At 38.6% G+C, this 15,624-nt stretch overlaps 2 protein-coding genes across 3 annotated transcripts; one reads left to right on the top strand and one right to left on the bottom strand.

The window, feature by feature from the left end:
• Positions 1-6,519: 6,519 nt before the first annotated feature.
• LOC137949048 (ycf20-like protein) lies at positions 6,520-8,742 on the bottom strand. Its single transcript, XM_068795306.1, has 3 exons — positions 8,576-8,742; positions 7,327-7,529; positions 6,520-7,114 (listed from the first exon to the last, which is right to left on the bottom strand). The coding sequence occupies exons 2-3, from the start codon at positions 7,518-7,520 to the stop codon at positions 6,649-6,651; spliced, it is 660 nt and encodes a 219-aa protein (XP_068651407.1). The 5' UTR covers positions 7,521-7,529; positions 8,576-8,742; the 3' UTR covers positions 6,520-6,648.
• Positions 8,743-9,177: 435 nt separating this feature from the next.
• LOC137948661 (protein GRAVITROPIC IN THE LIGHT 1-like) lies at positions 9,178-14,840 on the top strand. Of its 2 annotated transcripts, none has more exons than XM_068794773.1 (3): positions 9,178-9,426; positions 9,686-9,737; positions 13,291-14,840. In XM_068794773.1, exon 3 carries the CDS (start codon positions 13,357-13,359, stop codon positions 14,623-14,625), a length of 1,269 nt encoding a protein of 422 aa, XP_068650874.1. In that variant the 5' UTR covers positions 9,178-9,426; positions 9,686-9,737; positions 13,291-13,356; the 3' UTR covers positions 14,626-14,840. The 2 variants fall into 2 exon arrangements, with proteins under 2 accessions (XP_068650874.1, XP_068650875.1); XM_068794774.1 differs by having other exon boundaries at positions 9,686-9,763.
• The last annotated feature ends 784 nt before the right edge of the window (positions 14,841-15,624 follow it).

The raw sequence follows: 15,624 nt of genomic DNA, 5'->3' as shown, positions 1-15,624 counted from the left end.
TACTTGTAGAACCACAAAAGAGAGCGGGCCTACACATGAGGGGGAGTATTAAGAAATAGTCCTAAAAAATGTTTCCTAAGTGGCTAGTCATTTAAGGATAAGGCTTTGGATTCAATTTAACATATTTGTTCCTCAATTCCCTTTAAACTTACTCTTGATAAGTTGGCACACAAAATATCTAAATTACTCTATCACCTTCTCACCCTCTTCTTGTGTATTTTAGGATCTAAAAACGAAGTGGGTGATTGGTGGAGGCCATGAAAAGTGGGGTTTGTATTACTTAGACCTGCCTCCATTAGTTGTACTTTCATCTTCTCCATCCGAGGTGTGACTTTGGCACAACCAGCTTGACCATCCTTCTACATCTTCTCTTCGACATTTATTTCCTTATTTAAAGTCTTTGTCTACTTTAAATTGTGAGGTATATCGATTAAGCAAACACCAGAGGATCAGATATTCTCCTCGCCCTACCAATAAAAGTGTTGCTCCCTTTACTCTAGTACACTCTGATATATGGAACCTTTAAGTGTCTCCAACATTTTTCAAGTTAAATATTTTGTTACTTTTGTTGATGATTTTACCCTGGTTACTTGGTTATATCTATTTAAAGAAAAATCTGACATATTTACTATCTTAAAGGTCTTTCATATTATGGTATTAACGCAATTTGGCAAGAAAATTCAAGTACTTAGGTTTGATAATGCTAAAGAGTACTTGTTTAGTGATTTCCCTTCCTTTTGCCAAGGTAATGGCCATCAAAGATCATGTGCCTACACACCTCATCAAAATGGTGTTGTTGAAAGAAAGAACCGTCATCTCCTTGGGGTTGTCTGAGGCCTCCTCTACTCCATGAAGGTACCCACTTTTATTGGCCTCATGCCATACTTACGGCTTGTTTCCTTATCAATAGGTTACATTCATTTGCACTTGGTCATAAGACTCCATATTCTATATTATTTCCTAGTGAAAACCCATTTTATTTTCCCGTAAAGGACTTTGGGTGTGCTTGTTTTGTCCATCTCACATCTCCTTAGAAAAGTAAACGTCCTCCTCGCTCTATGAAGTGCATTTTCTTGAGTTACTCTCACACCCAAAAAGATTATGTCTGTTACAATCCTAGCCTTTGGCAGTTACTTGTATCTAGGGATGTGACATTTTTTTTAGGACACCTCATTCTATTTCTCGAATGATGCTCCTCCCCATGTATCATTCCCTCCTACCACTCCTCGTCTATTTGTACCCTTTAATGCTAATGTCACTCCATCCCCCAAAGCATTGGCAAACACCACACCTATGGAGTTTTCCGATCCTACTGAGATAAGTCCTTCTTCCTCTATTCCATTTGGTCCACAATTTGATACTCGACCCATTGCTCTAAGAAAAGAACCTCGCACTTGCACTACTTCTCATCCTATATCCAACTTTATGTCTCACCATTGATTGTTTTCCGCATGTTATCAGTTCCTTGCATCTCTTTCTTCCATCTATATTCCACAGTTCTATCAGGAGGCCCCAAAATATCCAGGATGGAAGGTGGTTATGGATGAAGAAATGCAAGCCTTGTATGAAAATTAGACATGGAACTTAGCACAACTTCCGATAGGTAAGAAATTGGTGGGTTGTAAATGGGTTTTTACCGTCAAACATAATCCGGGTGGGTCCATTGCTCGCCTTAAGGGCCGCCTCGTTGCTAAAGGGTACACTCAATGTTATGGAGTGGATTATGAGGATACGTCTCTTATTGCCAAGTTGAATTCGATACGTATCCTATTATTATTTGCCACTAACTCTTAATGACCCGTCTGTCAACACGATGTTAAAAATGTTTTCTTAAATGGTGACATATGCGAGGAAATTTATATGATTCAACCACCTGGTTATGTGGTTGAGGGGGAGCCCATATGCCGCGTAAAGAAGTCCTTATATGGGTTTATTCAGTCTCGTCAAGCTTGATTTGATAAATTTGGCCAAACACTACTACGGTTTGGATTTTATCGATGCTCAGTAGATCATTCGAATTTTTATTAAAGACACCTCAAAGGGAAAGATATTATTGGCTATGTATGTTGATGATATTGTCTTAACGACAATGATATGAATAACATACAAGAAGTAAAAAACATGATATGTCATGAATTTAAAACTAAAAATATTGGACATCTAAGTTATTTTTTAGGCATTGAAGTTCTTCAATTCAAGTATGGGATAATATTATCTCAGAGGGAGTATGTCTTGGACCTCCTCGAAAAAACAGGAATGATGAGGTGTCACCCAGTCGACACACCTATGGATGCGAATATTAAATTATGTGCAAGTTCTGGAGAAGATATTGATATTGGTAAATATCAAAGACTTGTGGGCAAACTTATCTACCTCACGGTAACTAGACTAGACATATCATATATCGTAAGTGTGGTGAGTCAGTATATGCATAAACCACAACTTACCCATTGACAAGCCTTGGAAAGGATATTACGATACTTAAAAGGTGCCCTAGGAAGATGATTGCTTTATAAGAAAAATGCTTACTTCAACATAGAAGGTTTCTCAAATGCAAATTGGGTTGGATCACTTGATGACAAGAAGTCCACTTTTGGATATTGTACTCTTGTTGGAGAGAATTTGGTTACATGGAAAAACAAGAAGCAAAATGTGGTTGTGAGATCTAGTGTAGAAGCATAATACACGGTTATGGCTCACATAGTCAGTGAACTCCTATGGATCAGGTCCCTCTTCTTACCAAATTAGGATTTTATAAAGGAGGTTCTATGGGTCTATATTGTGATAGCCAAGAAGCTATTCATATAATTTCAAATCCAGTCTTCTATGAAAGGACCAAACATGTTGAGGTGGACTATCACTTTATACGGCGGGAATAATCTCTCTCAAACATGTTTCATCACAAGAGCAAGTAGCGGATATTCTTACTAAACTAATTAAGTCTAAGTTCATATATTTTATATGTGGCAAGTTGGGTATCTATGATGTTTTTTCTCCTCCAACTTGAGGGGGAGTGTTAGAAGATGGGCTCAAGGCCACACGTCCAAGTAAGAAAGCCCACACATCCAAGAGGTAGCATATTGGTAAATAAAAAGATTTCTCGTAAAGATGACATGAAGTTGTAATTACTTGTTTATTTATGTCTCTTCTCTTGTAATGTTGTAACCCTAAGGGCGTTGTATAGAGGCCATTGACTAAGAGGTAAAGCATTAAGTTTTCTCCTCTCTTCTCAAATTCTTCCAAACTCTCTTCTCCCTTCTCTTAGAAGTTGATCTCTAAACTCTTCTCTCCTTACTCTCTTCTTCTCCTCTCCGTCTTTGGCTCGAGATCGTTATGAAGGAGTCCTAAATTCTACAATTAGAATATACCTTACGCCTTTATGGTAGTGTAACTTCCATTACTCTACTGGTTCAAGTAGGTCTTACCAGGACTCTAGATGTTTCTGGGACCTTCTCAGGATATGGAAGAGAGATTGATCGAGTTGAAGCAATGCAGAAGGTTTTGGAAGAAGGAATAGGTGCATTAACATCCCACAAAAGAAATAAAATTGAGAGTTTCATATCTTTCCCTCCCACCTTCTCACTTCCTGGGCTCTGTTTCTCTGACTTGACTGACAAAATGTAAACTAAGCTGATAGTGGCAAAGAAGAGACTGACCAAGATACTCCAAGCCGAGGATAAGAAAGTGATTGTATAGTGAACATGACTCTAATTTATGTTGAATCCTTTATAACACAATCTAAAATTTGAGATAATTTTGTTTAGACGTATAACACAGTCTAAATTGTGAACAATCGTTTGTTTAAATGATTGTAGTTCATGACGTCCTTGGTTTTAAAGGATTAGAGTTTCAAAGCCTCTACCATTTGACAGTGGGAGGTCCTTCGCATATCCAAGGCTTGTGTAGATGCATGAGTCTTGAATGTATAGTGTGTGGTTCTTCTTATAGTTTGGCTATGTAAATGAACAAACCAGTAATGCCCTTTAAGGACAAATTTTGTACAGGAAATGATGGAGGAGTTGTTGCTACCTGTATTCCATAACTGCTAACTGATGACACAATGACTTGGTTGTATCTATTAAAACATGAAATAGAATTTTTTTATATTTATTATACAAATAAGTTGTATCATGGCGATTTTTGGCATAAATTATGTAAATAGCAACTTTGACTTTCTAGTGAGATAGCATGCCATTTTGGAACTTGGAAATTGGAGGGGTTTCCTCAAGAAACCAACAATAATTTTTTTTATTTAGTTTAATTTTTTATTTTAGTTAAAATTAATTTTAATAAAAAAAATTCTTTAAATTATTTTGTTTCAGTTTATTTATTATTTTATTTTTTGTTTTAGATAATATAAGTAAGTTGGAATTGCTCATAAGCAATAAATTCCGGCTGAGTTGGCTACTGCTCAGGTAACACATCTTCTCATCACGGGTTCGAGTCTCAATAAGCTTATTGACGGTCGAGTTCTGAAGCTATGTCCATCTTCAGTCCTCAACATTTATCGTAAGCCAAATTATTAGCTGTCTTCCAACTGCTCTTTCTTTCTCTCCTGTGAAAGCAAGAGTCGGATACACTCCACGGATAGCTAACATTTTCAAAACGTCAAATGGCCAACCATTTTCGCCGCTGCTGTCTGCCTTTCTCGCTCCTCCAAACGGCAGAGGAACAAGCACCGCAGCCATGGACAGAACAAGCACTTCCTTCGTTCCAATACATCACCCACTCCGCTTCTTATCAGTCGTACTCCTTTCACCCAAAGCAAACACCAAACGCTCGATCAAGTACTGGAAGACCCTCGCAGCTTCCGGTTGAAGTCCCTTCAACATGGCGTCCAAGCCACACCATGGAAGTCGATGTTGGCGGGTTATATCCATCATGGGCTTTTGATTGAGGCTGTGGATGTCTTTCTCATGATGCTGAATTCTAACTCGATCATCATTTCCACTGTTGGTTCATCCGGCATGGAGCTGGTGCAAGCCTCTCTTTTGCTAATTCGCTGATCCCCATGTACTCAAAGAACGGTCAAATTCATCAGGCAGGAGCAGTGTTTGATGAGATGTCTGAAAGGGATGCTGTGTCTTGGAATGCTATGATACAGTCTTATTTGGAGGAACCGAAAGCTCTTAAGAGTTCGAATCTATGGAGTTAGGTCAGGTCAGTCATCAGACCCGTATGACGTTTGTGTTGTTACTTTCTACCTGTAGCAATTTGGAACTTGTGGAAGATGGTAGGCGATTCTTTCGGAAGATGGAGGAAAATGTATAAGTGCAGGCATGGAGCATTGCTCCTGTGTGGTCGACCTGTTGGGAAGGGCGGGGTTTGGTTGAAGAAGCATATAGAGTGATCGAGAGGATGGGGTTTAAGGCAGGTCCAACCGTGTGGGGAGCACTGTTCTTTTACCTGCTCTGTTCATGGGAATGCGGAATATGGGGATGGAGGTTGCTGGGTAGAGATTGTTTGAGTTAGCTTCGAGCTTTGATGAACATTTACGGAAAAGCAAAGAAGGTAGAGGAAGAAGACAAAAAGTAAGAAGCTTGAAGAGAGAGAGAGTGCTCCCTGTTTTCATTCTCCGATTCTCAACATCACTGCAGACATCCAAACGGCTCTGTACAAGTGCACAGAACTGCTTCTACCAAAGGACAAGCCCTCTCACTGCTATGTGGTGTTGCAACTCTGGTGGCTGGTAACAGTACTGGGTATCATATCAAGATACCCAATATCTGATACTTGCCAAGTTCACTGCAGGCACTCTATTGACATTTCCCCAAACCTTTGTGGTGTCTCATTGATTTTAAGGATACCAAATAAATTTGTATTCTTCACTTCTCAGCAAAATTTACATGTACGTAATGGAATGATTATTTAGTTAAAACTTTACAAAAAATCAACATTAATCGACATCAAGGAGCCTACACAACTTTCTCTGTCCTTCTTTTTTGCCTCTTCAAGGTCACAAGCTGATTACATTAGGTTTGTCTACTTGAATCCTTTCTGCAATTCTAATATGACATTTTTCCCTGTTGGGTCTTATTCCCAGAACATGTTTTGCCTTGCCTGCTGGTCAGTGGCATCAACTGACATGACATCATAAAATCCTGCCCGTGAACTATAAAGCCTTCGTAACCAAAAAGTCTTATATATATGACTGCTCCAACAATCACAAAGTTTCCAAGATGCTAATGAAAAAGATCTATAAGAACTTAAAAGTACTTCACAGAGGAGCCATGCTGAAGAACACAATGGTGGATACTTCTGAGACTCATCATGGGTGAATGAAGAGGGGCTTCACTGAAGGCAGTATCCTTGTGCTCAAAATTAGAGTGAAAGGTTTTGAAAGGAGTTCACGCCATTCAACATCCCATAAGCCTAACATATCTACTGATATATGGCAACTAATTAAACCAAAAATGGTAGAGACCTTTCCTTTCCAGCACCTAACAAGGAAATACGGGTACTAGAACATTTACTGGTGCGTCTTTGACCAAATCCCATGCTTAAAAAGAGTCTAAATGATTGCAAATTCATATTCATGGTTGTCATGTAAAACTAGCATCCTTATGATCTTTGAATATAAACATATAGATCCTGATGTTCATTAAACTGAGGCTCATTTCTTTTAGAGAGAGTGTGAGAGAGAGCTTGTTACCAGAATTTGGGTAACATATCTATTTCTTTAAAAAGGTTAATCAACTCTAAAAGCATATCCATTTCATATTTGAAAGCATCCAAAAAGAGACCCAAAGAAAGCCCAGCCTTCCAATAATTAAATATTGTGATGAGCCTTCTCAGCTTGTCGAGCAGGGGTAAAGAAGCCTTGTACATGAGAGCTCCAATGCCTTCTACCACTACCACAGCTAAACCAGCAGAAAGGATATCCCAATCTCCTGTTTGCCCAATCACTGTAGAAAAGGCAGTAGCACAATAAAATCCCACCAAGAAAAAGAACACCTTCACTGGTAAACCCTCCTTCAACTTCTCTACTCTTGCATTTAACTTGGTTTGAAAATCTTGGACAGCTCTAATGAGACGAGTTCTTCCATCGGTGCTACTCTCAGAAGGATCTGATCTATCACCATCAACAAGACTGCAGACGCACCAGCTTACCCTCCTAAATGGATTAAAAGTTATCATCAGGTTAGCAGGTGAAGAAACTGGCACCACCTGCTCATTCCAAACAAATATGAGATAACATGTGAACATTCACACAAACTAAAAAATTGTGTGAAGCCAAATTGAAGAATTTATGTTGTGCCAAATCAATGATATAACTGAGGAATGTACAGATGGAAAGAACATTCATTGGAATGCTACAATCCTTACTTTGAATTGCAGAGCAAAGACAGTGCAGCTGCATCACAAAAATGGAGTCCAGGGTACTTTCTCAATCTAAAGGCAAAAACACTTTTATGGTGACTTTGCACAACGAGAAATCTTGACTTGAAACATTTGGAAGATGGAAATATGATTTTTCTTGGATATGCAGGTAAAGTTGCCAGCTTTCCACCTATGACCATTTAGATTACCTGTAAGAGAGGCCATAGAATTGATGAGCTTGAAATTTTCCAGAGACACCAATACATGAAAAAGATAAGTATCCTCAGCTTGCAACGTGAAAGTAACCCAATTAATGTGACAGTGATTCAATATAAATGATACTTAATTCTTCACCAACATCTTAACACAGAAATTTCCAAAAGGAAATGATGACCACCCAAAACCTTTCCAAGATAATAAAAGAAAAAATGTATAGATAGGAATCAGCCTCAAGCTCCTTCAATGTATTTGCCGGCTGTAGCATATCAACCTCTCACATTCGTTTAAATGGAGAAACAGATAAAACAAAACCCTAACTATCTCATGATCAAATGATCATAGTCATATAAAGTCCACTCTCTCCGTTCGGCTGATTGAATAGCGGATAAACGGGCAACCTCTAACAACCCTTTGTGCAGCACCTCCCTCCACAGATCGAATGCAAGACTTGCATCCAGTCAGTCTTTTGGCTGATTTTTGTGCATTTTGTTGTTTCTTAATAAAATTTTCACCATTCAACAAAAAAAAAAAGAAAAAAGGTCATACAAAGTTGAATTCCTATTGTAGTGCACTTTTGCTCCACAAAACAAGCATTATCGTAACAAGTCGTCGATCAGATGTAGGCACTAGAATTAAGTCAGACATCCTTCTATCGGATTTAAATTTTAAGCATCATAGTTTCGTTTTACAGCTTCATGAAAGGGAACACAACTTAGTCAATTATAAAAAAAAAAGAAAAATATATGGAAGGGCAACTCCTTCAAAGTGATGCCCATGAGCTCAATACAGGGTTTCTTCAAAATCTAGATGTTTTCGCCCTTCAGTTTATGCAAAACATTCTGCTCTACGAAGCAATTTGGCGTAGATAAATTCAGTCGCGTAAACCAGCGGAAAAAATTCTTCTATACTAAGATATCACTTAAAACTATTCTACGGGTAGGGGAGTCTGGAAGAGATGATATAAAATGATGAAAAGCAACACTAATTGAAAATTTTGCAAGTTCAATGTCATTAGAGAAGTTGGTTACTGTCGTACCCGTTAAGCTCCACGCCTTCGTATTTAGGGTGGAGAGGCGTTCAATCTGCGCCGAATGAGAGGAAATGGTTTGGTTCTGACGGAAGAGATTTGGAAGGTGCGGTTTGCAGAGAGTGCCCAATAGCTCATTCCTTGTGCGACGAGAAGGCGACAATGACCCGGAGGGATTTTTAATTTTTTACTCCTTGTTAAAGCTCGCTGTAAGTAATGAAGATCTTTATATCCATTCAAAGCCGCGTTGTAAACTCCGGACTGGACCGGCTAGTTCCACCGGGTTCAATTCGACCCAGTGTAATCAGGTCTGTTACTAAAAAAACCTGGCCGCCGGGTTTTACGATTGGACTAACAAAGAGTAGGTAGCGGTTGCCACCCTCTCCACCCTCTTCAACTAAACCCATTTCGCCGGTGCTGTACATATTAACATTTACAGCTTGGCCTAAAAGCCATGGAGGTTGGCGTTACTGAATTAAGTACTTTGTAATTATTATCCCGCCGAGTTTTCTTCGAAACGGATGAAAAAGCTTACTGGCTAGAGAATATGGAGAGGTTGGGTTGGTAGACGGATGCTTGGGACATTTTCTCCTCCAAGTGTCTTGTCTAAGGTACCATCATCATAATCTACTGCACAACGATTCCTTCTCCATCATGTAATATTATTATTGTATACCGTTGAAGAGCCAAAAAGAGACCTTTCCCTGTCCATGGCTACTAGCCCTACCGCATACTGCCATAAACCCTTTATTTCCCTCTTCTCCACGGGCTTTTCCCCCGCCATCAGACACAGCGGGAGACGCCGCTTCGGCGATTGACCCGACTCTCCTCGTTCTAGCTGAGAAAATTCGGTAATCGTGGTGGGTTTTTCTTTTCTCTGCTATTGTTTACTTTTTCTTGGTTCCTTTACTTCTTGCTCAAGGTTTTCTGGGTGGGGATTGATTACAATCCAAGCTAATGATAAACCCTTTGTTGGTTTCTTTTAATTCGTATATTATCTTTCTGTTGGTGATGTCGTTGCTCGAAGATAGTTGATAAATTATTGTATTTTCAACTGATTGTCTTCTGGAAGTCAAGGTAGACAAGGTCCGGTTTTTATGTTCTATCTCCCTCTTGCAGGTCTGGAGTATTATGTTCTTTGGGTTCCCTGGTGTAGCAGCACAGGATCGATGTAGGTGTTCATTGTTTTTATTACCAGTACGTGTATTTGTGTAGTTTGTTTATTTATTTCAATGTGTTAGCAGTTAGTGGTAGTTTTCTCGCGGATTCTATGTAGGAATAACTTCGAAAGTACTCTTCTTGTTTCGCTGAAGTATCACACTTGGGCAAATATTTGTCTCTGCATTTGACTTATGGACACCTGTCAGCTGTGATAGAAGGCATCATCTCTGTTGATTAGATAATGTGATGGCATTTTTCTTGTGCACAACAACTAACAACTCTGTAATACCATTTCAAAAATTTTAGTCTATTTTTGGTCGTTATCCTTCATGTTATAAGCTGGTCTTCTATATGAGCTACTTAGCTTTTCATATCTCATATGACTTCCTTTTTTTTGTATAACTTTACTAGGAAATTTTCTTGAAAAGTTGAACATTTTGGCCTTTCTACCTCACTTCTTAGCCTCATGCGTGGTGTGGATGCATGTAATTTGGTGCATTATCTGGATCCAAAGCCACTTCCTTTATGCCTACTCTTATCATTGAGTTATTGATTGTCGAGCCGGAGGAAGTGTAGATGCAATCATTGAGTTTACCGTCTGAAAGGTCTAGCTTGTATGTTGTTCTTGTTACAGTGAAAGCTCAAAGAAAACTATTGCTAAAAATTTTTCTGCCCCCTTCATTTGTGTTTATGAATGGTTGACAGACTTGTCATATTTTGTGGAGAGTGAGGGAGAAGAAATGTCTGTTATATGTCATCTCCATTCTTGTGAGAAATTTAGTCCACCAGCTGTAAGGTAAGAGTCCCCTTTTTGTCTCATCTAGGGGAAAGATGGAGCTTCTCAATCTGTCACTTCTACAATTGTTTTTGTGTATCAATCATCATGGAGTCTCTATGTTATGTGCATAGATAGGACAGCTTACAACATGGGGGTGTTGTTGTTCGGAGATGAGTGCTACTCTTTTGGCTTTGAAGTATATGCTGTCCGGATTGTTGAACTTCCTGGTGGTTTTATTTTTTGGCATGCTATAAAAATTAGTTAAGATGGGGTTGGAAACACTACAAGTAGAAAAGGTGAACGAGAAACTGGGTTTAATTTGTATATCTTTTTATGCTGGCTGCTATTCTTTTTCGTTATGTTTCTATGACCACATCTGTGCGTCTTGAGAGGGTCCATTATACTTTCTGACCAGAAACTTGGAAGATAGGGAACTGGAACTACTGATTTAGTGGAAAAACTGATAATTATGCAAATTGAGGAATGTTTGTGCTAATTGTGCTTTTAGAAATATCCAGAGAAGTACTAGAAGGGGCTTATACAGATAGAAACTATCTAGAAATTTTTATAATTATCAAGAATGTATCTAAAAAGTTTCAGGCGAGATAAAAAGAATGCCATTGCTTTTTTTTTTTTTTTTTGTTTCCTGCAGATTGAGTGCTCCTTTTTTGTTTGATGCTTAACTTCTCTACTCTACTATGAAAATAGGCTCTTTGTTCTTCTTTCTTTTTGCTGGTAAAAGGTCTCACTGGATCTGTACTCACACAACAAATGATGTAGAAATTTGTAGTTTTATGTGTTCTGATTACATGTGTTTACTTATATTTTAATGACCAAATTTGCGTATTTTACTTGATTTGAAGGCTGTTAGTGCAGCACTGCTTTATTATTGAATCATCTGGACAGCTGTCCCTTATAGTAGCATGACTAGGTGTATGTTTCTCTCTTTTGATTGCTCTTCTGAATTAAATCTCCAACCTCCTCTATGATGTTGAGATCAATTGTGCTCAGGCTGCACCAATATTGATTTCATAATGATTAATGTCTTTAACGGGTAAAATATGGAGTAATGTGAGACACAAGCTCCAACATTGATGAACCTGGTTGGAGGGATCAAAGCCAAGGATGGAGCTACCCTGTGGACCCTACATAGACCAAAATAAAAGAGTTCTCTCTGAACTCATGGGAAATCCTAGTTTTTACATTTGAACTTTCTTCTAGATTTGTCAAAGTCCATAGAAACAAAAGTTTAACAAATAAAGATAAGGAATAAGAAAGTGGAGGGAAACAGTGTTGTCAATCCTTTTAGGATCTATCTTCATGATGTTCTCTTTAGCCCTCTTATGTCCCTCATCATCATTTACAAAAACTTGTGCTTTTTCCTTGAGAGGACGATTTTGTGCATGGGAAATGTGTTTTTTCTTCTTTATTTGTTTGAACATTTGGGTTCAGCTAGTATTGAGTCATTAAAAATGATATTAATTTGTTTGTAAGCTACTTGTTGGCAGTGTAACAATTGCAAGGCTTCCAATGTGTGACCCTATTTATTCCCTTCTTAAGTTTAGTTGTATTTTTGAGCCTATCTCAATGAAAAGAAAACAAATACACAAGCACCATAAGATTCTCCTTGTGCTTGCCATCTGAGAATTTAGTTCAATGTCAAGGAAGTTGCCAACTTTGCCAACCTTTGCCTGTGAAGCTGTTCACTGAAAGTGCAATCTGTGTCTAGGAAGTTATGGGCTGTTACTGATTCAGATGCACTTCTTCTGAAAGCATCAAGTCATAAGATGCTTGTTTTTACCATGCTGACATAGGTTTGTAACAGCCCATTGGTAAGTTTTGGTTTTTGGCATTGGGTAGAGTGATGGATCTTCGCTTTTGCAAGGAATTTTGAAATGATAGTACTAAAAATCTTCTTTCTTTTTCAGCATAACTTGCCATTCATTTTAGGTCAGGTCAGGTCTGCTTAAAGAGAGGGGAAAGGGGGTGGGGGGGTGGGGTTGGGGTTTTGCGGGAGCAGGAAATGGTGTGTGTTATCACACACTTACTGATTTGCTCCAAATCTTGGACTGCATATTTGCTTCATTGCCCTGTGGCTACCACAGTTCGATGTCCTTCCAATGCAGACTTTTGTTAAGATGTTACTCCCTAAGATATTTTCTGATTTCCTTGTGGAAGGGTCAAGCTTAGGTCTCTCAAGTTGAGCAACTGGTATTTGCTTAATGTTTCTATTGGTGACTGCTGCCATTTAGATAGTTCAGAATGAGTTCAATAATAGAGTTTCAGCTATTAGACTTCTTCCTCATATAACAAACTTCAAAGGCCCTGACATCTGCTGGTGGAGATTGCTGAATATCTTTGACGATTTCCATGATCTTAGCAAATCTGTGCTTCACTTGTTCATTGAACTGCTTACTGATTCTCTTGCTTAGGATGAAACTCACCATTAATGTCTGATTCTGGGTGATTGCATTCACATTATATAAACTATCTCAGGAACTTGTATTTGCTTAATGCTTTTGTTTGTAATTTTCCTTTTCTTTATCAATACAATTTTACTAGTAAAAAAGAAAGACTGCCATTTTGTTTACTTATGAGTTTTTTTTTTTTTTTGTAAAATATGCTCAAAGATATCTATAATTTGCTCGTTATAATATATCTTTCTTTGTATCATAAGCTGTGACAACCTTACATTAACACTCATTTAGGAAGCTTTGAAATTAATGTTGTTGCATTTGTGCCATCCTTCTCTGAGAGAATGTTTCCATTAATTTGCATTTTTCAGGTTGAGGTTGACTATTGTATTCATTGAAGAAAGTTTAAAAAATTTACCTTGTTGTAGCAAGTAGCTATGCTAACCGCAGGATTGAAGGAAAACCAAATCCGTGAGAACAGTAACCAGAAGGTTCACCCCCAACCCATGGAAGACCCAATAAGCCAGAACGAGGAATCTGTAGAAGCACTAATATCCAAGATTTTCACAAACATCTCATCCTTGAAATCGGCCTATATCCAGCTCCAAGCTGCTCACACTCCTTACGATCCGGATAAGATTCAAGCTGCAGATAAACTTGTGATTGAGGAGCTCAGGCACCTCTCTGAGCTGAAGCATTCCTATAGGGAAAACAATCCCAAAGATACTTCTGTGTCTCCTCAGGATTCACGTTTGGCCGCTGAAATCCAAGAACAACAGAACCTGTTGAAAACCTATGAGGTCATGGTGAAGAAGTTTCAGTCCCAAATTCAAACAAAAGATTCTGAGTTACTTGAGCTTCAGCTGCAAATCCAAGAAGCAAATCAGAAGAAGTTGAGGCTTGAAAAGAAGTTAAAACAAAGGGGGTTGCTAATGAAGGAATCTGAAGATTTAGAAGAAGAGAATGGCTTTTTCTCCATGGAATTGACTCCAAACCTTTTCTCCTCCACTGTAGAAGCAGCTTACAAAGCCATTCATGACTTCTCAAAGCCATTGATCAATTTAATGAAAGCTGCTGGATGGGATCTAGATGCTGCTGCTAACTCTATCCAATCTAATGTCATTTATACCAAACGAGCCCACAAAAAGTATGCATTTGAGTCCCATATTTGCCAAAGGATGTTCAGTGGGTTTGGTGATGAAAACTTTTCTGTCAGACATGATGGTATTACAGTTGCCCGGGAAGGGTTTTTCCACCAATTTCTGGCACTAAGAGCAATGGACCCGTTGGACCTCTTGAGCCAAAACCCAGATTCAATATTTGGAAAGTTCTGCCGCAGCAAGTACCTGTTAGTAATTCACCCCAAGATGGAGTCTTCTTTCTTTGGGAATTTGGATCAGAGGAATTATGTAATGGGTGGGGGGCATCCAAGGACACCATTTTACCAGGCTTTTCTGAAATTAGCCAAGTCAATTTGGCTTTTGCACAGGTTAGCATTCGCATTCGAGCCTAAGGCTACTGTTTTCCAGGTAGAAAGTGGAAGTGAATTCTCGGAGGTTTACATGGACAGCGTGGTGAAAGATGTGGCTATCAGCGAAGATGAAGAAAGGCCTGGAGTGGGGTTTATGGTCATGCCGGGTTTTAAGATCGGAGGGACTGTAATCCAATGCAAGGTTTACCTCTCGGGTGCAAAGTGCTCCGGATGAAAATATCTTTTGGTGTTCTGGTATTGATATCTAGTCTCCAGTTGTTTGTATTTTGGTTTTCTTTTATAGGAAAACTCCCTCGTCTCTGTAAATCTTGGGGAAGAATGGCTCAGCTGGAAGTAACCAATAATTGTAACTGTAGTTGGGTTCTGTTCTTCCACTTGCTACTACTGTAAGATTGTCATCATTGTATAAATATAAGTTCGATACCTGCATCACAGGGCTCTGTAGCACAGACTTAAATGCTATTAATATCAACTTCTGATATTACTTACGAGACCAACCTTGTTTGGAATGCATTCTTTTGTCCTGTAGATCAGGGTACTGTCCTCGTTCTCAATTTGCCAATATTCAATCAGGATGTCTCAAATGGGATTTTTTCTACATATTGGAGACTTCAAAATCTGATACATATGGGGTGTATCACTTTTTGTATTGGTCGATACATGTTCTTTGGATAGGCTTGTATCGGTTGATATGTGTCGGGGACTTCAAATTTGATATATATCGGCGAATATCCAATATGTATGGGCAACCCTGTATTCGACAATATACGGTTAAGTTTGGGAACTGGATGTTGACAATATTAAAGAGAAGAAGAAACTAATAAACACTATGTATTTTCTTGATTAAAAAACAAGTATTTATAGCTTTCAACAAGTTCCGTAGCATGCACAACTCTTTAGTTACATATCGTAGTTGACTACAAATTACAGGTTGAGTTTATCTTTATCTGGTATCTCGATCATCTTTGTTATCCTTTATCTGTATCATGCCTTTCTTCAATATGGAGCTTCGAGAGGGGAGTTCAATCTTGCTCATCAAGAAGGGGAAGCGTAGTCGCGGAAGCGGTTTGGTGAGAGCATCAACCAATTAATTACCAGATGAAACATGAGTAACCCGAAGAAAATCATTCTAAACTTGTTCACAAATGAAATGGTAATCTAAAACAACATGTTTCATGTGAGAGTGAAATACTGGATTGGTACACAAATTTAT

Source organism: Aristolochia californica, unplaced genomic scaffold, assembly GCF_029961685.1.
Source record: "Aristolochia californica isolate CCGP_79_NKW_82.1479 unplaced genomic scaffold, dmAriCali1.0.hap1 SCAF_13, whole genome shotgun sequence".
Lineage (NCBI taxonomy): Eukaryota > Viridiplantae > Streptophyta > Magnoliopsida > Piperales > Aristolochiaceae > Aristolochia > Aristolochia californica.
The sequence above is the reverse complement of the archived record's forward strand: the minus strand, read 5'-3'. Positions and strand labels throughout refer to the sequence as shown.